Genomic DNA, 25650 nt, shown 5'->3' on the forward strand with positions numbered 1-25650 from the left:
GACTCTGTCTCTGTAAATAAAATAAAATAAAAATTTTTTTTAAAAAAAATCAAAGAATGGCCCTGGCTGGTTGGCTCAGGGGTAGAGCGTCGGCCTGGCATGTGGAGGTCCCACATTTGATTCCTGGTCAGGGCACACAGGAGACGCTACCATCTGCTTCTCCACTCCTCCCCTTTCTCTCTCTCACTCTTTCTCTCTCTCTCCCCCTTTCTTCCTCCCTCTCTCCCTCCCTCCGTCTTCTCCTCCCACAGCCATGGCTACATTGGCTGGAGCAATTTGGTCCCAGACGCTGAGAATGGCTCCATGGCCTCCACCTCAAGTGCTAAGAAATGGCTCCAGTTGCAATGGAACAACAGCTCCATATGGGCAGAGCATAGCCCCCTAGTGGGCTTGCTGGGTGGATTCCAGTCAGGACACATGCAGGAGTCTGTCTCTCTGCCTCCCTTCCTCTCACTAAACTAAAAAAAAAAAAAAAAAAGAAAGATTTTAAAAAATAAGGAATACAGACATTTATGAAAATATCATACTCTAACCACCAGAGCAGTTTGCTGTTGTGAATAAGATACGGGAAATATAGATGTTATCCTCAGCTTCACACTGATGCTCTCATGTGTGACCCTGAATGTATCAATGTAGCTTTGGCCTCGTTCTGAAAGTCAGAATAGTATGTCTTCCTGTCTTCTCCCAAATGAAAGGTAAGAGTTACAACAACAAGCTAGCAAAACAATTGTACATATCAGCGGATATGTGCAATAAAAATTAAGTATGATGTCCTTATTAAAAAGGAAGGGCTTCAAACAATAAAAGCCCCTGCCAACTTAAACATTAATATAAATGACACTTGAAAACAAACAAAAAAAATCCATTGGAATTAAAAGCCATATTTGGATGTAATAACAAAAAATGTCCATAACTACAATATTTCACTAATGAGAAGGTACAGATGCTACATACAGAAGGACTTTATGATGTCCATATGCTTCTCAAATGACTCTCCTTGTTAGCTATTTCTCCATATCTCTCTATTTAAGAACAACCTACACCATTCCCACTGAACGGGTGTAAATTAAAGCATGATATGTTGTAATATATAAATGGATTAAAATAGAGATTAATTCTAATAAAAAGAAATGACAGCAATATAACCATAAAACATCCTTAGATGCAGATATTACTACAAATCTGAATCACTGGTATCATCTAAACTAGTTAACTAAACAGGTTTACACCCCAAATATATATATAAAGTAATTACATATAGAGTAGTAATAACTTCATAGTGCGATACTGTCTACTGTAATATTAGGCATAATTATGCTCACAAAACACTTGATGATAAAGAGTCTGTGACACTGTATAAAATAATCTTTTTAATTTCAGAAGGGTCATCATCATTTTTACAGAATATGATAACTTAATATGCCAAGCACCCTCCAGCCAAAGAGTATTCGGTTTTACGTCATAATATAAGCCAGCCGGCCCCAAAGGCTTGATCAATTGCAGAGGAAAACTCAAGTTAAAAATAAATAAATAATTTCAAAACCAAACCTTCCCTCCTAACTAGAAACTGGTACTTCACTTAAAACTCTCGGCTCCTTCTGCACAACCTTCTGTGCGTCTAACGGTGGCCATTCTGCAGTGAAGATGATCAGTGTTGGAGGAGAGCTGGGGAGGCATCTCTCCCTCCAGCTGGCAGCCTGACACCAGAGGCCAGACTCGGGATCCCCACCCTACATGCACCTGTTTGTGACTGAGATCTACGTGAAAATGCTCGCTTGTTCCCACATGGAAAAGGACCTATTTCAGGACACTGCTTCTTTCCCTGAGATTAGTCTCCTTCAAACCAAAGGGATGGAAATTAGTTACAAGAAAGTTTTACGACTAACTAAATGATTTGCCCTTTTGGAAATACAATATCCTTGTTAAGCATTATAAATGCAAATGCCTTCCAGAAGGCATGCCAGTGATTTGGTGTTCGGGTAATTAAATTGCTCCAAACTGGAACAGCGGTTTAAAAGGAAAAGGAGGACTAATTATCTGGGGGGTAAAAAGCAAATACATTAAACAACAAATTTTCAGTCACAATAATTTTCAGAATAAACATCCAAAGTACCAAAGAGTAGTTCAAAAGATATCCTTTCCAAACATGATACTGTAATTGTCTTCATTTATGAACTGGGACTTACTCTGTGCTGGTATTAATTACAGGATTAAAAAGATTTCTAAAGCATCAGAAAATAACATCCAGACCTTTTCAAATGTCAAACAGTTTCTTCCCAAATAACTTAAATTACTTTTCTTTTACATAGCTTCTCTATATACTTACTTCCATCTCCTAGGTTTCAATCATGTCTGCAAAATTTGAAAACACTGACTGTACTCCCAACACCTGTGATTCCTAAATCTTACCCTTTATGAGAAATTCTCAGCACACAGAGAGTATTTTGTTGTACCCTTTGGGGAGAAAAACATTAACTCTTCATTTTCTTTCCCAGTTCAAGTTAAACTTTTTAAGCCTTTCTTAGGCCACTCCCACATTTTGTCTACACACATACACACACACAATATACACGTATAATGGGATATATGTAAATTTCTCACAGATTTCAAATGTTATAGTTACCTCATCTAAAAGTTCCTTTTAGGAGATTACACACGCCTCCCTGGCAGGGAAAACAAACGCGACCGATCCTCCTGAAATTAGAGCACAGCAGGCTCACTAGAGAATTTCCAATTCCATATCACATGAACCGCGTCCTCCGCTCCCCGCCGCAGGCCACCTCTCCCTGACAACCGAGCCTTGGATCCAGAGAGCAGCTGGGTCCCATTCGATCACACCAGGGACGCACAGGCCTTCGACACCAGCACCTCTCGGGGCGGACAAGTGAGCGAGCGAGGGTTTCGAAGCCAGACAAACGCTGCCCACTAGGCGCTCAGGGAACGCCCCCGTCTTCTCCTCCCTCAAGTCCCCACTGTGACAGTCTCGGGTGGCATTTAATTCTTCAGTTTACATTAATAAGCCTACGATTCATCACTCTCCTTCCACTAGCCAAGGAACTGCTTTATCGCCCATCCCCCAGGCTCCGGAACTTTTCTTAAAACCCAGTGTTCTGATGTACAGACTTGGAACTGAAGTCCCCCACGAAACGTCAAGGTACCCCCACAAAGTATTGCTCCCCTCAAGCAACACGTTAATAGTACAACTTTCCATTCATAACTCGGCTCCAGCACAAACTGGCGGCCGGGGGGCGGGTCACGCAACCGACCCTCGCCTAGGCTTGCCTAGCAAATGTCAGGGTCTGCACTGAAAGATCGCCTGGCGCCGAACTTCTGCCAACGGATCCCCTAAACCCCTCATCCTCTCGGTTGCGAGGTGCAAGGCAAGCGGCGTCGGGGTCCGACTGGGATGCTGTGAGCCCCGCGACCCCGCGCAGGGGATTCAGCGGTGCATCGCAGGACGCTCAGCCCCCAGTTCCAGCTTCCACCGAGCACGAACCGGGAACCCGACTGTGGTGCCACTCACCTCTGCCTACTCCTGCTGAGGCTGTCGCGCCCTTCTTCGCCCCGCGCCCGCGGTCCCCTAACTTCTCCCCCTTCTCCAAACAGCCATCTTTCGAGGAGAAGAGAATGGCGAGGCAGAAGCCAAAGGGGGACGGAAAGTTGACTCGGGGACCGCCGCTGCTCCGCCAGCAGGGACTTGGCGATCGCGAGAGGCGCGGGAGGAGGAGATGGCGGCGAGCGCGGCGGGCACGGAGACCCGGCACAGTGCGCGATGCGCGGTGTGCGGTGTGCGGGACGCGCGGCTGCCGCGGTCGCCGCGCCGGGGTTGGAGCTCCTGAGGGCGGCAGCGCGCGGCTGCGAACTGTGAGCTGCGAGCTGAGCGGGTGGCGGCGCGCGGAGGATTTGCTAAAAATAGCAACTCTTGGGGAGGAGTGAAGGGGGCGGAGGTGGGAGGGAGGCAGAGAGCCCCGGCGCGGCCGAGGCTGGGCGGGGCCGGGTGGGAAGCCAGGCAGGACGCGCGCCGGGAGCGCGGGCCCGGGGCTGGAGACCCGCAGGCCCGAGGGGCGCGGGCCGCGATTGGCGACACCTGAGCGCGCGGCCGAGGCACGGGGCAGGGGGGAGGGGGCCGAGGACCCAGAGAATCGCCTGGGCTGAAGCGAAGAGTTCAGGGCTGCACCAGAGATTCCTCCGAGGGGAAGGACTGGGCACCTAAGACTTGGGATTTCACCACGCGGGGCGCAAGGTGATGGCCAGCGGGACGGCGCGCACGCTCCTCCTGCTGGACCGCCGGGCCGCCGGCGGCCGTGACCGAGGACACTGCCGGAAGGAGCGCGGCCGCCGCGGCGCCCACCCGGGCTCGGTGAGCCTGGCCGCTCAGGTGCGCGCCACGGAGCGCCCGTGGGGCCACGGCTCTGCGACTTCTTTTTAAGAGTAGAAGGGGGACCGTGTGGGTCGGTACCTTAAGGCTTAAAAAAATCACTGAAATGGATTTTAAAAGAAAATGCTGTGTTGGGGTTTTTATAAAGAACTAAATGGGAAACGCGAGGAAATAATGGTGACTGCTGCTGGAAACATGAATTAGGTTTGTCGCGTTTTAAGGCTGAAAGGAGAGCACCATCCGCTAAGAAACCACCCCTTTTAGAAGGATAGGCCGAGTTAGTAGATATGAGAAGTGATGGGTTGGCCCCCTTCATCCGTTACTATTTTTACTTTGTGACTTAAAAAAACAAAACAAAAAAAAACACGCTATAACTTACTGCATACTAGTATTACTAATAATACCTATAAAATCTTTTATAAACCATAAAGCACTGAAAGATGTAAATTAAAAAGTGGAATCCTAAACATACTTGACTAGTGCTAACATTTGATCACCCGAAGAGGCTAATATTTTTTGGTGTGCATAATTTGACCCTCGAAAGAAAGCTAGCGTCTCTACGTGTACACTTAGGTTTTCTCCTGTCAGCTAAAACATAGCAGGTTCGTAAGTGATACGGTAGAAAGGACAAGCGAGACCTAACCTAGTGCCCTCGTTTTCAGAGGAAGGAACCGCGAGCCAGAGGAGTAAGGTGATTTGCTCCCGGTTTCCCAGTTGCTGGCAAGGTTCAGATTAAAGCCAGGATAACTTGGAGAATAGCATCGGACACCATGGCGCTATGGTGTCTGTAAGGTGATTTAAAATACACCAGCATTCATTGTAAATTGAACACATGTGATGGTTAGATTTAACCCTCATTTTGCTCTCATCGGGAATACACAGCACGAGGTGGGGTGGGGGGTCAGCCTGCTTTAAATAGAGATCACACACCTGAGGCTGTTGGTGCCAGAGCTTCAAGCTGGTTTAACTCTCTGTCTGCACCAGGCATTCTGTTGATTAGCCTGCTGAGTCCCAGGAATGGGTTCTCAGTGGTCAAATCTGGTGTTGACTAAAATATTTTGAAGATACTGCTCATTCTCATATAAACACAGTATGAAGCAGATATTAACATGTAGTGACCTTTCACCCTTCACCTTCCAAAAATGGAGTCCTTTTTGAAATGGTCAAGTGTCCAGTCTTCCTTCCTTCCTTCCTTCCTCCCTCCCTCCCTCCCTCCCTCCCTCCTTCCCTCCCTCCCTCCTTCCTTCCTTCCTTCCTTCCTTCCTTCCTTCCTTCCTTCCTTCCTTCCTTCCTTCCCTCTTTCTTTTTTGGGAGGTGTGATTCTATTTGCTTAATAATGACTCAAAGATAAACAATTTTCACTGTATTCCTTCTCAAGAAAACCTTTCATGTAAAGAGTAGTTGAAGCACAAAAAAGGACAAATTGACAGGTTGCTGGGACAGCATTGGATGTTTGTGTAATAATGGTGTGTATGACAATTTGAACTGAAACTGGTGTCCAGCATTTAGGGAGGTGATGCAGGGAGTCGTTTATCTTCACTTACCTCACGTATGTCTACCGGATCTAGGTCATTTTTATGAAAGGGAGCTATCCTCCTCAGCATTCTCTGAGACGTTCAAATGCTGACTTTGAGCAAGGCACTTGCTGGGTGCTATTGGAGATTCAAATATTTTAAGATGCAGTTTAGTGGAAAAGATTATAGCTTCCCTTAAAAGCCCTGATGCAACTCCCACAGCTCTCTGTTCAAACCTATGTTATAGATTTAACACCATATTAAAATTTTTTTCAGATTTTATTCTTTCAATTGAGTTCTGGGAAAACAGAGATAACTCATTTTGTGTAGTTTTTTTTTTTTTTAGAGCAGTTTTAGACTTACAGAGATATTTCGAGATATAAGGAGTTCCCATATATCCACCCTCATGTGCACACACAATTTCCCCTGCTAGAAACATCTTAAATCAGTATTGTACATTTGTTACAATTAGTGAACTAATATTGACACTTTATTACTAATGGAAGTCTATAGTTCATTTTGATTTCCTTCGTTTTTACCTAGTGTCCTTGCCATTTCTGGATCCCATCCAACGTTATATTTAGTAGGCAGTCTCCTTAGGCTCCTCTTGTCTGTGACATTTTATCAGACTTACTTTGCTTATAAAGATCATGACAATTTTGAAGAGTAATGATCAGGTATGTCGCAGGAGGCCCCTCCGTTGGAACTTGTCTGATGTTTGATAGACTGCGGTTATGAATTTGGGGGAAAAAAATCAAAGAAGTAAAGTGTCATTTTCACACATTGTATCAAGGATACATACTAGCAATTTGATTTATCTCTGCTGATGCCAACCTGGTTGAAATAGTGTTTTCCGCCCTGGCCGGTTGGCTCAGTGGTAGAGCGTCGGCCTGGCGTGCAGGAGTCCCGGGTTTGATTCCCGGCCAGGGCACACAGGAGAAGCGCCCATCTGCTTCTCCACCCTTCCCCCTCTCCTTCCTCTCTGTCTCTCTCTCCCCCTCCCGCAGCAGAGGCTCCATTGGAGCAAAGATGGCCTGGGCGCTGAGGATGGCGCTGTGGCCTCTGCTTCAGGCGCTAGAATGGCTCTGGATGCAACAGAGCGATGCCCCAGATGGGCAGAGCATTGCCCCCTGGTGGGCATGCCAGGTGGATCCCGGTCGGGCACATCCCGGTTGGGGTTGGGTGCATGCGGGAGTCTGTCTGACTGCCTCCCGGTTTCCAGCTTCGGAAAAATGCAAAAAAAAACAAAAAGAAAAAAAAGAAATAGTGTTTTCCAAGTTTCTCCACTCCCCCTTTCCACGCTGTAGTTCTTGAAAGGGGGTCACTAGGTGCAGCCCACACTTGAGGAGTGGGATTATTTGAATTCTTGCGCACACATTCACACTTGTTTTCTCCAGCGATCACTGGAGTGCTCTCCCCATAGTAGGCTGTTACAGACTCCAAGATTAGGTTTCAACAGAATTTGCCTTCTAAGAAAACTGATAATCTGTATTTAGCAGGAAAAATGCCTCATGCTACAGCTCCATTTTTTTTTTTTAATGTTAGTCATAGAGAGGAAGATAAATGAGATGTTTGTGGTGGTGGCAATGGTAGATGCTTTGTAGTTTTCTTTATAAGGAGAAGTGCCGTGTGAATTGTATTCTTATTATTAATTTTAGCGTGATGCCATTTAAAACGTAAAGACACAACATTTAGCAGCAATAGGTAGAGATTTAGCTAGAATAATATACAACCAGGAGTGGATTTTACCAGGAAGCTAATCAAGCTTCATAATTTAGTATTATTTTACTTCAAAGGGCCCCAAATATGATGAAGCTTCAGACCCCACCAGACCTGGCGCTTTCTCTGTACACTACCAAATGAGAAAGGATGAAGGTGGAGAGCTGAGTCCTAATGTTACTAGGCAACACTCCCGCCATTTCTGCACGTGACTTCCCAGAAAGGGCACTGTGCAAGGTGAGACTGAAATTTGGGTTCTCCAGTCAGATTTAAAACTCGTCAACAATATTTACTTTCTATCTTAAATGTTCTTTGAAGCCCACCCCGTGAAATGGATGCAATAGTACATTTCTTAGTGTTTAGAATTTCCATTTGATTCTTTATTGTACTTTTTATGTTTTTCTGCTGATTTTCTATTTTTTCACTCCTTTAGATTATGTTTTCCTTTAAGTCCTTAAACATATAAGAGTCGATTAAAAGTCCTTATGAGCGGCCAGTGTATACTGAATTATCTTAGAATGTATGTTAAGATGGCAATTTTCAGCCCTGGCTGGTTGTTTCAGTGGTAGAGCGTCAGCCTGACGTGCAGGAGTCCCGGGTTCGATTCCCGGCCAGGGTACACAGGTGAAGTGCCCATCTGCTTCTCCACCCCTCCCCCTCTCCTTCCTCTCTGTCTCTCTCTTCCCCTCCCGCAACCAAGGCTCCATTGGAGCAAAGTTGGCCTGGCCGCTGAGGATGGCTCCATGGCCTCTGCCTCAGGCCCCAAAATGGCTCTGATTGCGGCAGAGCGACGCCCCAGATGGGCAGAGCATTGCCCCCTGGTGGGCATGCCGGGTGGATCCCGGTCGGGCACATGCGGGAGTCTGTCTGACTGCCTCCCCGTTTCCAACTTCAGAAAAATACAAAAAAATGATGGCAATTTTTCAGTGCTTGAAAATGGTTGCCTTATGTGCTTTGCTCAATTATATGTTTATTTATAACAAGAAGGCAAGCCTTGGTAACACTTATTCTGTTACGTCTGGAATTTTTCAATGCTTTTGTTTCTTCACTAATTTAGCATCAAAATCTCAGAAAGCAAAGAGTTTATCATTTACACTCATAATAATCCTGTAATTTTGATAGCCATTTAGATTATTGCAAAAATAATTCTCTGGAGAAAGTGTAAGGTAGAGATATATAATTATGTAAGTCTGGTATTAAACATTATGGTAAGTAAAAACTTATTTAACTAGGGTGTTTGCATTTTGAGTCAAGTTAATTATTAGCAGCCTACTTGGTTTAATTTTGTTTAGGCATTTTTCAAAATGTTTTAGGAGAAAGAGCATGATCATTGGAGTAAGAAGACCTGCATTCTTGTTCTACCTCACATATTTTGTGACCTTCAGCAAATGAATTAATATGGTAATCAGTTTTTAAAAACTAGCCAGCATCCACAAGAAGAGAGCAGGATATATTCACCATTAGGCATAGCCTCCTGAACCCAGAAAGAACCCATCCTTCCAGACCAACGTTTAGAGACCCACCATAGCATTTTCCCATCATAGGGCTTTCTTTGTTTTTATCACCCAGAAAAATCTTCGAGCACATCCTCTCCATAAAAGTTCCAGTTATCAGCCCTGGCCGGTTGGCTCAGTGGTAGAGCATTGGCCTGGCATGCGGAAGTCCCGGGTTTGATTCCCAGCCAGGGCACACAGGAGAGGCGCCCATCTGCTTCTCCACCCCTCCCCCTCTCCTTCCTTTCTGTCTCTCTCTTCCCCTCCCGCATCCAAGGCTCCATTGGAGCAAAGATGGCCCGGGCACTGAGGATGGCTCTATGGCTTCTGCCTCAGGCACTAGAGTGGCTCTGGATGCAATAGAGCAATGCCCCAGATGGGCAGAGCATCGCCTCCTGGTGGGCATGCCGGGTGGATCCCGGTCAGGCGCATGCGGAGTCTGTCTGCCTGCCTCCCCATTTCCAGCTTCAGAAAATACCAAAAAAAAAAAAAAAAAAAAAAAAAAGTTCCAGTTATCGCTGAGATCACTATTTCCTAAAAGTCATTTCATTTTGAAAATAACTTTCTCACGGTTAATGATAATACTTCCTTGGGAGGTTTAAGCTACTATTTTTTTCTCTCGATTAATTTGGACTGTTTTAGGTCTGCAGCAACGGATATTGTCTTGTTCATCATCTGTTCAGGAATTCTCCATTGAAGAGGGAGGTCTGTGCAGGTTATAATGTGACCCATTGAGGATTTCTTTCCCTTGCTAACTTCTGAATGGAAACTGGATGAATATGCTGCTCCTGTATTTAATAATTCTCTTTCTTATGCAAAAACGTGTGGGTAATAGAAAAGTTTAATCACAATCCCTTGCTCATTTATGGAATACGGTGAACCGCAATTAGTCGTATACCAATGTGAAGTGCTGTTATGCACATGTTAGCGGGCTGTCAAAACCAAGTTTCTGAATTATGAAACAATCAAAGCCTTTGCTTTTTATACTTTCACAGTGTCTTTCCAAAGAATAATTTTCATACCCACTTTTAGAAATATTTCACATTACGGTGATCTACATACCTCAAATCTATAGCTAATCCGCTCACATTAAAATAAAATATTTCAAAATCTACATATATATTTATATGTGCATGCCTATATTTATACATAATATTGGCAGGTATATTAAAGCCCTTACTGGAAAACAATTCCTAACATAAATAAGTTTTATGCCAATTAAGTGAGAAAAAGAAGTTGAACAAATTAATGCTATTTTGGGTTTGTTTTTCATTATGCTTGGACTGATCATTAAGTTATATTTCAGCTCTAATGTAATGTTACCTTATAAGATGAAAGAATTAATTTAGTGTTGCCTTTTACAGGTAGGATGTCCAACCAGCTGCATAATATTGTTTGCCACATGAATAAACATATACAAATTTTAGGATGCCTTTGTAAAGGAGCCATTAGCAATCACTCTAACAGGTAAGGTTTGCTTTTTGGCTCTGAAAATTTTAAATAAGCAGTGGCTTGAGCTAACTAAAAGTCTTATTTATATATTTTTTAAAACAATAAGTACTCTGCTATACAAGTATTGTTTGTAGCTCAACAAGAGAAGGGTAAAGTTCTGTGACTTACCAAGGCCTTTGCTTATTGTCACAAAATGGCTGTTGCAGCTCCTGCCATCAAATCTACCTTCAAAAGGGTAAGGAAAGGCAAAGATGAGGGGGAATTTAGAAAGAATAACACTTGTATCCAGGAAAACATTAGTCCCAAACAGACATCTACCTAGTTCTCACTGGCCACAGCTGTCTCAAAAGGGAAGAGATTACAAATTTTATCTCATAGTAATTTTTGTGTGTGTGACAGAGACAGAGAGAGACAGAGAGAGGGATAGATAGGGACAGACAGACCAGAAGGGAGAGAGATGAGACACATCAATTCTTCATTGTGGCACCTTAGTTGTTCATTGATTGCTTTCTCATATGTGCCTTGAGGGGGGGGGGAGGCTACAGCAGACCGACTCACCCCTTGCTTGAGCCAGTGACCTTGGGCTCAAGCTGGCGAGCCTTGCTCAGACCAGATGAGCCTGGCGACCTTGGAGTTTCAAACCTGGGTCCTCTGCGTCCCAGTCCAATGCTCTATCTGCTGTGCCACCGCCTGGTCAGGCTATGTCATAGTAATTTATTGTTTATTTTTCTACCCTCTATACTACAGAAAGACAAGGGAAAGAGAGTTTAAATAGGTGAGAGAATCAAATTATAATATCTGCCATAGCCCCCAATGTTAATTAAAAAAATTGATATTGACTATGCTGGAAAAGTTTTGTTACTTAGTATTTTTTAAAAAGAATGCGCTTTGTGCGAGAATTTTATAGTTTCAGAAGTTTATTACCCTGATTTTAGTAACTGACTCAATTTTACAAATGAAAAAAATTGAGACCCAGAAGTTTTAAGTAACCAGCCCAAGACCACAATCAGATCTTAATTATTCTCAAACTTAGAACCAGCTCTGATCTAACACACACCTCTGTCTGCATCCTCCTCCCACAGTATCCCCTGCCCGTTCTGCCATTTCTTTTTTATTTTTTTTATTTTTATTTTTGTATTTTTTTGTATTTTTCTGAAGCTGGAAACGGGGAGAGACAGTCAGACAGACTCCCGCATGTGCCCGACCGGGATCCACCCGGCACGCCCACCAGGGGCAACGCTCTGCCCACCAGGGGACGATGCTCTGCCCCTCCAGGGTATCGCTCTGCCACGACCAGAGCCACTCTACTGCGGGAGGGGAAGAGAGAGACAGAGAGGAAGGGGGGGGGGGGTAGAGAGGCAAATGGTCGCTTCTCCTATGTGCCCTGGCCGGGAATCGAACCCGGGTCCCCCGCACACCAGGCTGACGCTCTACCGCTGAGCCAACCGGCCAGGGCCCATTCTGCCATTTCTGTGTAAGTATATATATTAAAAAAAGTATCCCTACCATCCTCCTCCAACTTATTCTGTTCTTCTGAGCCAGAGTTCCAAACACATGGTAAAAAATTTTCCAATACATTTGAATTCATATTTCAAGGCAGTTTTACATTAGAACTCTCCCTTTCTGCTCTCCCCTTCTAAATCTTCTTCTAAATTTGAAGTTGTGAACTCCGAACATTAAAATATTAGAATGCACCTTCCTTCTCTAAAGATAATGCAAGTGCCCACGAATGAGCGCGTTTTTTTTTCTCTATAGTTCCCTTGGCTGCCTAAGAAGAAGGGTACAGCCATAAAATAGACTTAAGAAAATTTGAATTTTAAAAAAATATATTAATTTGGAGAATGATTATAAACAAAACACTTTGTGTGGTAATAGTTTTGTTCAATGAAATCTATAATCATGGACTATTAAACATAATTGAAAAATGTGTGGGAATTCTTCTTAAAATTCATGAAGTGTTTCAAAATTTTAATCTCTGAATTTTATTATGTAATAAGCTCTTGTAGTGATTTCTAAATTTCCAATTTTTATTTTCATGCAATTCAGAAACACATAGGAAGCATTAAGTAAATTAATTCCTATTATCTATCTGTATCTATCTATCTATCTATCTATCTATCTATCTGAGCATTATTTCTTCTAAGCAAATAAATAGCAAAAACAGCTTTTCAGTTATCTGAATGTCATTGCAGAAAATTCTTTAAAAACAAAACACTAAGATTTTTTGCCTCAATTTGCAAAATTGCCATGTTACTCTGCATAGAGTATCAACATACCTAACAATAATGGAACAGAGCAGCAGTAATGTGGACTTATCTTTTTTAAAAAAATATTTATTTATTTATTCATTCATTTTAGAGAGGAGAGAGAGAGAGAGAAAGGGGGGAGGAGCAGGAATCATCAACTCCCATAAGTGCCTTGAACAGACAAGTGCAGGGTTTTGAACCAGCGACCTCAGGGTTCCAGGTCTACACTTTATCCACTGCGCCATCACAGGTCAGGCATGTGGACTTATCTTAAGGGTGGTGCTACTCAGAAGTCAAGTCTTTCATGGCCAAATGATCAACTTTACTATGAGGTCATAGAACATCTATTTTACTCTCCACAAAAGAAAGATAAAACAAAAACCTACAGATTTAAAGACAGTGAACAAGTAAGAGTCTGAAAGTGAATTCTGATGGCATGAGGAACATTTAAATTTTCATTAAATTACAATTATGAATACCCCCCCCCCCCCCAAATCTCAAAGGTTTCTTTTATGCTCATGGAACTGGTCCTTGTTTGCTCACCTGCTCGTCCTCCATGCCGTGTGTGTTCCAGGGCCCAGACTCATAGAGCTCTGCTCTCTCTAATGTACACTTTCACGGCAGAGAGAGCAGCGCTGTGGTGGACAGGTGCCCCAGCCCTACAAGCTTCCCTTTCTAAGTGGCATACATTAATTCCCTCACGTTTCATTAGCAAAAGCAAGTCACTTAGCTAAGCTAAGCCTTCCTTCGATGTGGTAGACAGCATGATCCCCTCAGAGGGAGAAACCCCAGGTAGTACTGATAATAACATACTAACAGTCATCGTGTTTATTAAGGATTTCCTATACACCAGGCACTAAGCTAGGCGCTAGTAAATAGATTATCCCGTTTAAGTTTCACAACAATCCTACAATTTGGGTTCGTATGATTGTCGCCTTTGAAGGTGAGGAAATTGAGACAGAATAGAGTGAATGAATGCTAAAATCCCACCGCTAACAAGTGAATATTGGAGCCTAAATTCAGACACAGGCAGGCTGACTTCAGGGTCCCACTCCTCACCAATGTGCTGAGTAGCCCACAAAGTCCTACTCCACAGTTGCCTGAATATGGAATGCAGAACGCAAAAGTGCAATATTGAGAAATATGAGATAAACAAAGGAAGCTCATTAGTCTCCTACACTAAGTCAGCATGTCTTAGTAATATACATATTTAATAAACTTGATTACTTGCAAAAGCAATCCAGACATCCCTTGCAATATCCATAACAGAATGGAGAGAGCTGTTCCTAGGGATTAAGGATTAGAAGATCAAGGAGGATAAAGAGATAATATGTAATGAAAAAACAAAACAAAAAAAAAACAAAGATCAAGACCAAGGGGACCTCAGCAATTAACTAAGACGTGGATCCTTGGCCTTTCAAGCTCATGAACTACCTCTTCTGGTTTACAGGGATTTGTGTTCAAAACTGAGCTCACACTGAGTGCTTCTTTACTCGTAGCTATACTAAGGTGTTATCTTAAATCTTAATTTAGTAATAGTTTTGCCTATAATAAATATTTGTGACTCATTCTCAAATGATGCCATTTTACTAATCCTGAGAGTGGGTAGATATTGCTGTCAGCAATAATAACCATCAGAAAGAACGATGCTGACGTCGCCATTGGTGTTGTCCTCATCATCATCGCAGCTGCTAACATTCAGTGAGATTTCTTAAATGTAGGGCATTTTACTCTGCACACATTATCTCGAGCAATCCAAATAATAACCTTATGAGAAATGCACCAGTACCATCGACCTTCAGCTCATGAGGAAACCAAGACTTTAAAGGGTTGAGTAACTTGCCTAAGGTCACAGAGCTGATAAGTGGTGGGCCAGGAGTAGTTACCACATCTGTCTGACTCCACAGCCCAGTGTTTACGTTAGTGTCTGAGCTGTCACTTCGACTGTCCTCGTATCAGTCCAGAATGAGTTAAAAGTAGGTAGGAGTATATAGAACCAAAGCCCAAATTTGCACAATTAGACAAAAGGTACAAGGTACATAGGATCAACTAACAAGTTTCTTTTTCAAACCTGCACCAACATCACTCTCCACCCTTTTAACCCAACGGTTCCTTTGCAATGTCCCACATCTGTCAGAATAAGAAAGATCTGATATTGATTATAGTCTAGTGCAAATAAATTCCCACGAATTTTTTTATTGTGGGGAGAATAAGCTCACTGCTGTTGCTATAGAATTGTGGCTAGGGACAAAGTGGAAGCAAATGAGAGAATAATGCTGCTACTTGCTTTTTCAAGTCGCTGGTTCCGCTCTTCCCTTCTATCCTAGATTGACCAAATCCTCTCTCCTTTGCCCCAACAGACCCAACTGCTTCTCCCTCTCCTGTGGTTCTTCAACATGCAGTTGTCCAGGTATGTCTGCATATGCGCTTAAAATTTCATTATCACGTAAACTTAACACTGATAAAAAGTAGCCTAGTTCTTTCATTCCTCTTATTCCTGGGTTCTAATCCTGACCCTCTGATACACTAACAAAAGGGTAAGTTTGTGTTTGTTTAATTAAAAATTAAGTTAGGTTTTGACTATACATCACAGTCCATGCTAAGCCACTTGCCTTAAATAGATGACTGAATGGGTAAATAAATGGACACGATATTGCGTGAGCACATTATTAACCGTGCCAATTCATTTTGGGTTCTAACCTTAACTGTTCCTTTGTGCTCTGCTCTCCGTCATCTGTACCTTTTGTGTAATCGGTAGTAAGTAGCCAGTTTAACTGAGTCACATTTTCAGAGTCATTCCAATGTAATTTCAGTTTCATAGTCATCAGGGCCACATCTTCCATTTAAAAGGAGTATTTCATCTTTTCCCTCCAGATCCCCTCTCTTCTTGGTCTGGCTCTGTGCCCAGAAGTTTGGCCTCTACGGACTGTATCACTTGGACTGCGCTTTGCAGGGGGGGGGGGGGGGGGGGGGCTCAGGGAAAGTGGTCACACAGTATTCAGCCCCAGCACTCCTGCTCTGCCTTGTGGCCCATAGTTCCGCAGGGACCGCGTTCCTCAGCCCACATCTCCCACAGACCAGCTCTCCTGCAGTTCTGCTCAATTGCTCTCACCCTTCGGCACCTCTGGCTGGGGACATTAGGGACTGACTGACTGCTATTGCCAGGCCCTGGGCACTTCTCTATTACATGTTGGCCCTTCTAACACTACCCGCACCTCTAGGAGTCACCCCAACCCTCTTTACCCCTTTGTGCCGTCTGTTTTTCAGCTCGGACTAAAAACCACTTGAATGAGGTTTTAAATCAGTCAATCACAAAGTGCTCTGATGTCAGCTATCATATATCTGTGTCACGTAGTTTTGAAGTACTTAACACGGAAAAGCATTCTTTCTGTTATAGTATATTCTTAAGGGGAGTGATCGAAGACTGTTCGATGTTCCTGTCAGTCTTTAAAAGAGGTGTTCAGTACCCCAACCAGGCAAATTTAGAGTAGGTGGTCTAATACCAGAATGTGATGTTAAGAGAACGGGAAACTTCAGATTTGAAGCTAACCACTATATATAAAGAAAAGGAAAAATGTTTATCTCCATTCATAATGTTCATATCAAAACTACCAAAGAACTGAAACAATGGGGTGTTGAAAAAAATCTAAGTAATAAATAGAAATAGTCTTTAATAATTGCAAAAAAAAAAAAAGATCAGCAAAATATAGTTAACTCAATGAGTGGGGTTGGTTCCCTAATACAGGAAGGAAAAACTTTAAACTACTTCCATTGGTTTGGAAGTTTATGTTTCCTTATTATTCCTCCACTCTCTGTACTTACTGGTATTTTTAGAGGTAATGTCAGCATTGTACCTCTTATAGATGCTTTTTTCTTTCTACTGTAAAGAAGTGGGTGTTCTCTGAAGGAGGTCAAAGTGCTGAGAACCCCAGGCCCATCAATAGCATCTTTCTATCTCTCTTCTCTTAAGAAATAAGACGTTGATCTTTTGTTTTGGAACAAAAATTTTATAATATCAGTTGAAAAACCCTTAAAAATAGAATTCAGCAACTATAGTTTATAAGGCATTACTCAAGTCATAACCGTTGCATACTTCAATGCTTTGAAAAAGTATTTTAGATTTGGAATGTATTTCTTAAATAGGTTTTATCTGCTTTCCAATGTCTGTGCATCTGACTTGTCCACTTAATACTTAAAAACAAAGTGCTAAGTTCCCTCATTGGCTTGTTAGTAAGAAAGGCATATTTTGTCATTTTAAAATATGAAATGCATCCATGATTTTTAAAAATACGTTGCTCCACAGTGTGACAAAAATTGAGGTAAAATATAGGACATGAGCAACATAAAGAAAAATCGTACTGAGAAAATGTTCTTTTCTGCTTGTTTTTCTTACTTAAAAGTTTTCAAAGGATTAAGAGGCCTTCCCCAGAAAGGACTGGGGAATTTTAGAAGAACTAACAGGCAATACTGTATTCACAAATCCTTATATTGAAATACTGTTTTAATATATTTCCTATGGAATTATAGGAAATCATTTTTACTCCAATTTTAGTATCATTTAACCTCAATGGTAGCCAAAATATTTATGCTATAAAAAATTCTTTTGGAGACTAATTCCTATTATTCCATAATAATGAGCTCCTACAACTTTATTATAAACTTAGGGTCTAGGAGTAACATATTTAACTGTTTGAGGATGCTCTATTGGGAACATTAAGGGAAACACAGTGGATTGAGCATATATTTGTCTTGGGTTCTCCAAAAGCCCTATTAAATTGACAAAGATTTCTTTTTAAGCATAAACCATGAGTTGGAAAACAAGATGGATAAATTATACTTGATTGGGAAGCCAAGAGAAGACTAGAACTAGAAATGTCATCTCACAACTCAAGGATTGGAAGTTAACATCTATCTCAACAAACGGCATTGGCTAATAAAAACAGGATTGAAGTGGAGCATTAAATAATAATTGCTCAGAAAATTTTCATGTGTCCTTAGGAGAAAATGTTATAGTGAACAAGTGGATGACTGAAGACACTGAGGAGACATACCTGTAGATTGCATTGATAACCCAACCAGACGTGACATGTACCACCCACGTGGTACTGTCCTCTTGATGGCCAGAGTTTAGAAATTGGATTAATACTCCCTGGAACGGGCTGAGGGAGATGATCCTAGAAATCTTGCAAATTAAGGGTAGGATTTTCCTAAAACAGAAGGAAGAAGTATACTGTGGGCGCTTAAAAGAGGAGATGAGAAGAGGCAGTCCTGGCTGGGTAGCTCAGTTGGTTAGAGTGTTGTCCCCATCTGCCAAAGATTGTGGGTTTGATCTCCAGTCAGGGTACATACAAGAATCAACCAGTGAGTACATAATAAGTGGAATAACAAATAGATGTTTCTCTCGCTCTTTCTTTTTCTCTAAAAAAAATTATTATGAAAGGAAAAAGAAAAAGGAGATACTTATTATAGTAAGGGGGCAAGGATTTGAAAGTCAGGACCATAATAAAGACCTGGGATATGTCCATGAGGGTGCCCCTAATACTGGGTTGAACATTTTCTGCTTCTCTCCTTTGCTCTGTGGAGTTAGTCATATTTACTTGAGATAGCTTTCAATTGCCTTCCATGCCTTGGTAATTCAGGTACATCCTTGTAGTCCGGTGTGGGTGATGTAGGGAATGAAAACACAGGTCAATAAAGGGATGGTTCCTGCCCACACTGAGCCCTCCAGAGGGGCTCCTTTTGGTAGAGAGCATGGCACTTTCAGGAAATAACCAGCAGCAAAGTGAGTGGTGACAGAGACGAACACGTGACAAGAAGAAGCAGTTGAGGGCAGGCTGCTCAGGCAACAGATGTGAGAAAAACTCAATCTCAAATATTCTGGAAGGAAGTGATGATGAGGGATGTTTCAGCTGGCCTCCCCAGAAAGCAGACTCGGAGACGGAGGTTGGTACATAGAAAGCTTGGTAAGCAGAGCTCTGGGGACCATGCCCTGCAGGGCAGGGAAGCAGCAGGACTGCAGGGCACCCAGGGGGTGGCCTCAGCTGGCCCCACCACAGGCTCTGAGCTCCGGAAGGAATGGCCCTTCGAAGCTGTCACAAATTGGGGTGAGAAGACGGAGCCACTTGCATCCTTAGTTCAAAGGCATGCATTGGGCAAGGAGGCTCTCTTCAGCTGGGGACAGTCCTTCCCGTCACCTGAAGGAATGAGTCCCTCGGTTCCGTACAGGAGACTGAACGCACAGGACGCACCCACAACAGTGGAGGAGACTGGACTGTATAGGGAGAAAGGCTGAAACATATACTGCTTTATATCCAATCCTACCAGGATGCGCATTTATATGGCAGAGGGAGAGCGTCTTGAAACAACTATATTACCATGAATAAGTAATAGGATGCCAAAGATGAGAATAAAGATTGTGAAGATATGATCAAAATTTTCTTGACATTTTATATTGTGCTTTATTCAAATTATCAGCAAATGAAAGCAATACCTTTTCAGCCTACACTGTAGTCCTTAGCCAAACTTGGGAACAAATGTGCATTGATTTGGAGAGTCCCCATTCAACACTCAGTCTCTTCCTCTTCCCTCCTCTCTCTCTCTCTCTCTCTCTCTCTCTCTCTCTCTCTCTCTTTCTCTCCCCCCTCCACACACACACACACACACACACACACACACACACACACACGTTCACACACACTCTTAAAGAAACCTGTTTTGGGCCTGACCTGTGGTGGCGCAGTGGATAAAGCGTCGACCTGGAAATGCTGAGGTCACTGGTTCGAAACCCTGGGCTTGCCTGGTCAAGGCACATATGGGAGTTGATGCTTCCAGCTCCTCCCCTTCCTCTCTCTCCCTCTCTGTCTCTCTCTCCTCTCTAAAAATGAATAAATAAAATAAATAAATAAATAAAAATATCATCAGTTTAAAAAAAAAAAAAAGAAACCTGTTTTGTTGCATTGATATTTGGACAAGTACTTTGGTAGGGTGCTTGGTCACCTAAAAACCAGATTTGAGATACAGTAGAATCTTGATAAATTGCTTTGTGGTAAAAAAAAAAAAAAAAAAAAAAAAAAATGTCGATTTGGTTAAACATAAGGGAAATTTTGTTTTGTGGCGGGTGAAGAAGAAGCAGACCTGAACCAGAAGTGAACTGTCCGGGATAACGAGGGTTCTGAGAGGCAGCGGAGGGTGGGGGCGGACATGAAGGCGTGGCATCCGGCAGCCTAAGAAAAACTTTGAGGGGGAAGGATGAAGAAGGAGATTTTTCATTCCATTTTATCTATATGGTGTGAAGGGTCAACTTTCTCCCGTCAAAGCATGGAATATATATTACGTTTGTTTGGTTTTTTATTATTGTTCACCAATATATTGTGAAATTGGATGTTTTCTGCTTTATTTATTTTTCTTTTTTTTCTTTTTTTTCTTTTTTCGAAGTGAGAAGCAGGGAGGCAGAGAGACAGACTCCCACATGTGCCCGACCAGGATCCACCTGGCTAGCCTATCAGGGGTTGATGCTCTGCACATCTGGGGCGTTGCTCTGCAGCAATCAGAGCCATTCTAGTGCCTGAAGTGGAGGCCATGGAGCCATCCTCAGCACCCGGGCCAACTTTGTTCCAATGGAGCCTCGGCTGCGGGAGGGGAAGAGAGAGACAGAGAGGAAGGAGAGGGGGAGGGGTGGAGAAGCAGATGGGCGCTTCTCCTGTGTGCCCTGGCTGGGAATCGAACCCGGGACTCCTGCACACCAGGCCAACACTCTACCACTGAGCCAACCGGCCAGGGCTCATTTTTTTTTTTTAAAAAAACACATCCAAATGTGGGTGCTGCCTCCTAGCGGCCTTGAAGTTAGAAGGCCCCTGCTGCTGGCTCCTGACCAGCCCCAGATACAACAAAAGCACTCACAGAAAAGATGATCGTCAAGTTGGAAGCTAACAGGAGAGAAAAGACCTGTGTTCAGTATCATCAGCAGACAAACTTGAGGTGTGTCAAAGCACCATCGCCTTTGGAAAAGACGACAAGCATAGGAACCTGGAATTTGATCTCATGAGTGAATCCAATCTTATCACCTTAAATACCACCTGTGTGTGGAGACTTCCAAGGGTGTAGCCTAACCCGTATCTCTGCCCTCATTCCAGGCTCTGGGCCTGCTGGGCAAAGGGTCCGCTTAGCTGTCCAAAACCAGGTGTCTGATCTTCCCTCTGCAGTCCGGCATCACTTCCAACTTCTCCACCAAAAAACTTGGATTCCTATTTGATTGCTCTCTTTCACTCATAAACTACATCACATCCATTAGCAAATCCTGCTAGATTTACCTTCTGAATAAACCCCGAATCTGACCACGTCCCGCCACCTTCTCCATTCCCTCCTGAGCCCTCACCCCTCTCACCTGACCCCCGTGGTAGCCTCCTGACTAGTCTCTCTGCTCCCACCCTCGTCACACCACGATTCATTCTCAAGACAGAAGCCAACACAAGTAACAGCCAAAGACTTGTTCATGGCCTTCAATTTCCCTACACGATCTACTTCCCACTGACTTTTTCTGACCTTATGGCTTGTAGCTCTCCATCTGTCTTTTCCACTGGTCTCCTTGCTGTCCCTTGAGCATAGCAGGCACACCACTGCCCAAACCCTGTGCTCTTACTATTTCTGCAACAATGCTTTCTCCCAAATATACACCAAACATATCCTCACTAATACTTTATTATTTATTGCCTACTTAAAATTGAACCCCCCATTCTGTCATTCCTTATCCCCCTTCCTTTCTTGTTTCTGTGGCATTTGTCTCTATTTGATATACTATATATTTTTTTTACTTAATTATTTGAATACTATATGTCTTCCCCACTTCCACTAGGTGCATAACTCCACAAGGCTAGAGAGTTTTGTCCTATTAACCTGAGTATTCCTAACCACCAGAACAGTAAACAAGCGACAAAATTGGATGAATTGAATAAGTTCGTACTTGAGAATATTAAAGCCTTTGTCTTCACCTTTACTCTGAGAATGCTACCGTGTCAGAGTCCTGAACGTTTCCTAATTGTTCCTCCGGTAGCAGGAGAGTTGCATCCGGCCAGTTCACGATCTGGTTCTCCAAGTGGCGCAGGTCGGCCGTTAAGGCAGGTTACCTACTGAACATAATCTTACTGTGACTATATGCAGGAGGCAAGGTAGGAGATGCTTGTGATTCAAACCCCAGATCTCAGCCCGTCTCTGGCAATTCACTCCTGTGTAAGCACGGAGTTGCAAGTTGCATTTCTAACAGAATGAAATCGTTTGGGGAAGGTAGAATGGAGCATTGAGTGGGCAGTTGGAGAGGAAAACACTGGATGTCGTAATTTGCCTTCCATAAATTCACACAGGTGAGATATTCACCTAAAGATGGAAATTCCAAATCAACCTGAAGAAAATACAATGTTCTGAACCAAATCTCTGTTTTTCTTTCTCTCCTTTTCGTAAAAGTGGCTTCTATTACCTACGATTCCATTACCCGGAAAGGACCATCTACATCGGTAAAAATGTACTGTCAGGGCACATCTGTCCTTTTGTCCCCGTCAATTAGCAACATTATCGAGTACCCACTGTAAATACCAGGCGCTGTGATGTGTTTGAAAAGAGTTAGAGCTTTCCTTACTCGCCTTAGCTTTTCCGGTTGTAATGAAGGGCATTGGAAAGGCAACAATATCTCTTTAAATGACACTCCCCTAACACCGAGTGTGTAATTATTTACAAGAAGGCCAGGCTAACGTTTATCTTATCTCTAAAGAAAGTCTTTCTTAAGTAGGTGAGTTTTCTGTAAAATATTATGAAAACTGTTTCAGCTATTTTAGGCTACTATTTTCAAGCACCTTTAAACATTTGAAAACACTCATTTACACATAGCCCGTTGTTATGCTATTTAGAAATAATTTTGATCAATTTACTAAGAACGAGTCAGCAAAGGACATCTAACCCAACATTCCTTGTGGACCTCGTTACAATACCACCCTTAAAAGAGAAAAAAAAAAAACACCATAATTGTGAATATCTTCTTCAGACTTCACAAATTGAGGATAAACAACTAAGTGCTATTAAAGATATTTGAGCCTGTATTCCTTGTTTGGATAGGGCAAGCTAATGATAGATGATTCCCCAAATAAGACAGATTTTCAGTAATCTGGTATAGGTTTGTTTGTTTTTTTCATTTTTCCAAAGCTGGAAACGGGGAGGCAGTCAGACAGACTCCCGCATGCGCCCGACCGGGATCCACCCAGCACGCCCACCAGGGGGCGATGTTCTGCCCCTCTGGGGCGTCGCTCTGTTGCATCCAGAGCCATTCTAGTGCCTGAGGCAGAGGCCACAGAGCCATCCTCAGCGCCCGGGCCATTTTTGCTCCAATGGAGCCTTGGCTGCGGGAGGGGAAGAGAGAGACAGAGAGGAAGGAGAGAGGGAGGGGTGGAGAAGCAGATGGGCGCTTCTCCTGTGTGCCCTGGCCGGGAATCGAACCCAGAACTCCTGCATGCCAGGTCGATGCTCTACCGCTGAGCCAACCGGCCAGGGCAGGTATAGGTTTTAATACTGGCAGGCCCAGGGTTATGAACAAGATAGGCTCTGTAGCTTTGAAAATGTTTAAGTATTATTATGCACAGAAAGTTAAAATTAATATTATGTTAAGACAAACACCTAATTTGCCTTGAACAGGCAAATGTACCTGTTCCAACTTACATACAAACTCAACTTAAGAATAAACCTCCGGAACCTATCTTGTTTGTAACCCGGGGACTGCCTATATAGGTTTCTTCTATAGGTACCCACATTTGTCTGAAAGACTCTGCTGGCAGAGAGTTGGGCTAGAGGAAATAAATTATACATTCATGAATAGTGTCATAGCCCTAGACATTGATTCCCTGAAATAAAAACAAGCCTTCTTTCTCTTGTAAGAACTAAGTATTGCCACCTGACCAGGCGGTGGCGCAGTAGATGGAGCGTCGGACTGGGATGCATAGGACTCAGGTTTGAGACGCCGAGGTCACCAGCTTGAGCCCAAGGTCACTGGCTTAGCAAGGGGTTACTCGGTCTGCTATAGCCCTCCAGTCAGGGCACAGATGAGAAAGCAATCAATGAGCAACTAAGGTGCCTCAACAAAGAACTGATGCTTCTCATCTCTCTCCCTTCCTGTCTGTTTGTTCCTATCTGTCCCTTTCTCTGTCCTTCTCACAAAAATAAATAAATAAATAAATAAATAAATAAAATAAAAGAACTAAGTATTGCCTTTATGATCAGCAAGCAAAATGGTCCAGATTATTTTATCTTCTAATGAAAAAATGTTAAATTTGCTATAAAGTCACGTACAAAAAAAAAGGAATTTATGATACTCATGGATTAGCAGCTACTTTCTTTAGACTAGCAGCAGTGCGTGTATGTCATTCTCTTTTGAAATAACTTCTTAAATTTAACATGTATCTCTACAGCCTATAAGTGTTTGCATATGTTACTTTACTTGATCTTTATAACAACCAGGTAAGAGATAAATATCATTACCATAAAGTAGATATTAATTTTTTTTTTCATTTTTCTGAAGCTGGAAACAGGGAGAGACAGTCAGACAGACTCCCACATGCGCCCGACCAGGATCCACCCGACACGCCCACCATGGGGGGGCACTCTGCCCACCAGGGGGCGATGCTCTGCCCATCCTGGGTGTCACCATATTGCGACCAGAGCCACTCTAGCGCCTGAGGCAGAGGCCACAGAGCCATCCTCAGCGCCCGGGCCATCTTTGCTCCAATGGAGCCTTGGCTGCGGAAGGGGAAGAGAGAGACAGAGAGGAAGGTGCGGCGGAGGGGTGGAGAAGCAAATGGGCGCTTCTCCTGTGTGCCCTGGCTGGGAATCGAACCTGGGTCCTCCGCACGCTAGGCCGACGCTCTACCGCTGAGCCAACCGGCCAGGGGATATTAATATTTTTAAAACTATCTTAGAGAGCCTAAGGGACAAAGCCAAGGTCAAATGGCTAATAAGTAGGGGAACCAGACTTAGACCCTAAGTCCAATTCATTCAGAATAATACTAAATTCTAGGGTTATAATGACTCTTTGCCCTTTAACGATTTTTACTTTTGAGGCTACAACACAATAGCAACAAAGTCATTATAATACAATGATAAAGGAAGTTTCATTCATTCATTATTTACTGAGTGTCTGTTGTATCAGTCAGAGTTCTAGCAGAAAAAAAAAGAAGCCATACTGAAAGCATTTAGCTAAAGGCCTTTTTACACAGTTATAGTTATGATTAAGGAACCAACAAAAACTGATGAGGCATCCAGGAACTGGCAGTTGGGAGAGGCCGTTACCAGCAACCATGGAAGAGAAGCTTTCTCACAAGGGCTGCGGCCAGAAAGAATCACAGCCCTTGATTTAGGTAGGATCCTAACAGCAAGCAGGAGGTGCCCTCAACTTAGAATAATTTAACTAAGGTTTAATAAATGCATTATTTATAAAGGTAGATTAATGAAGTTCCCCAGGACTGATTAACAGTGGAACTGTTACCACCTTGAAGCCTAAAGAACCAAAGAAAGAATGCAGTTGCTGGAATCCAGAAAGAGAGTTGTAGAGCGCATCACGTTGAAAGGAGGTCACTAGGGCCCTGGCTGGTTGGATCAGTGGTAGAGTGTCGGCCCGGCAAGTGGAAGTCCTGGGTTCAATTCCCGGTCAAGGAACACAGGAGAAGCACCCATCAGCTTCTCCACCCCTCCCCCTCTACTTTCTCTCCCTCTCCCCTTCCCGCAGCCAAGGCTCCATTGGAGCAAAGTTGACCCCAGGCACTGAGGACAGTTCCATGGCCTCCGCCTCAGGCACTAGAGTGGCTCCAGCCCTAATG

At 43.2% G+C, this 25650-nt stretch overlaps 1 protein-coding gene across 5 annotated transcripts in view; it reads right to left on the reverse strand.

Annotated features, from left to right (window-relative positions):
* Positions 1 to 3812, reverse strand: part of HDAC9 (histone deacetylase 9) — a 1019027-nt gene extending 1015215 nt beyond the window's left edge. The window contains exon 1 of one of the 5 annotated variants that reach the window (XM_066354134.1): positions 3524 to 3812. Coding sequence is in view for 4 of the 5 variants with exons in the window: in XM_066354133.1 (XP_066210230.1) it covers positions 2624 to 2628 (5 nt within the window). In the remaining variant the exon portion in view is untranslated. Of the gene's footprint in view, positions 1 to 2623; positions 2778 to 3523 lie in introns of those variants that run through there. The other 4 variants (XM_066354133.1, XM_066354138.1, XM_066354136.1 and 1 more) reach the window with 4 other exon arrangements.
* Between the last annotated feature and the right edge of the window lie 21838 nt (positions 3813 to 25650).

This window comes from Saccopteryx leptura, chromosome 12 (assembly GCF_036850995.1).
Source record: "Saccopteryx leptura isolate mSacLep1 chromosome 12, mSacLep1_pri_phased_curated, whole genome shotgun sequence".
Lineage (NCBI taxonomy): Eukaryota > Metazoa > Chordata > Mammalia > Chiroptera > Emballonuridae > Saccopteryx > Saccopteryx leptura.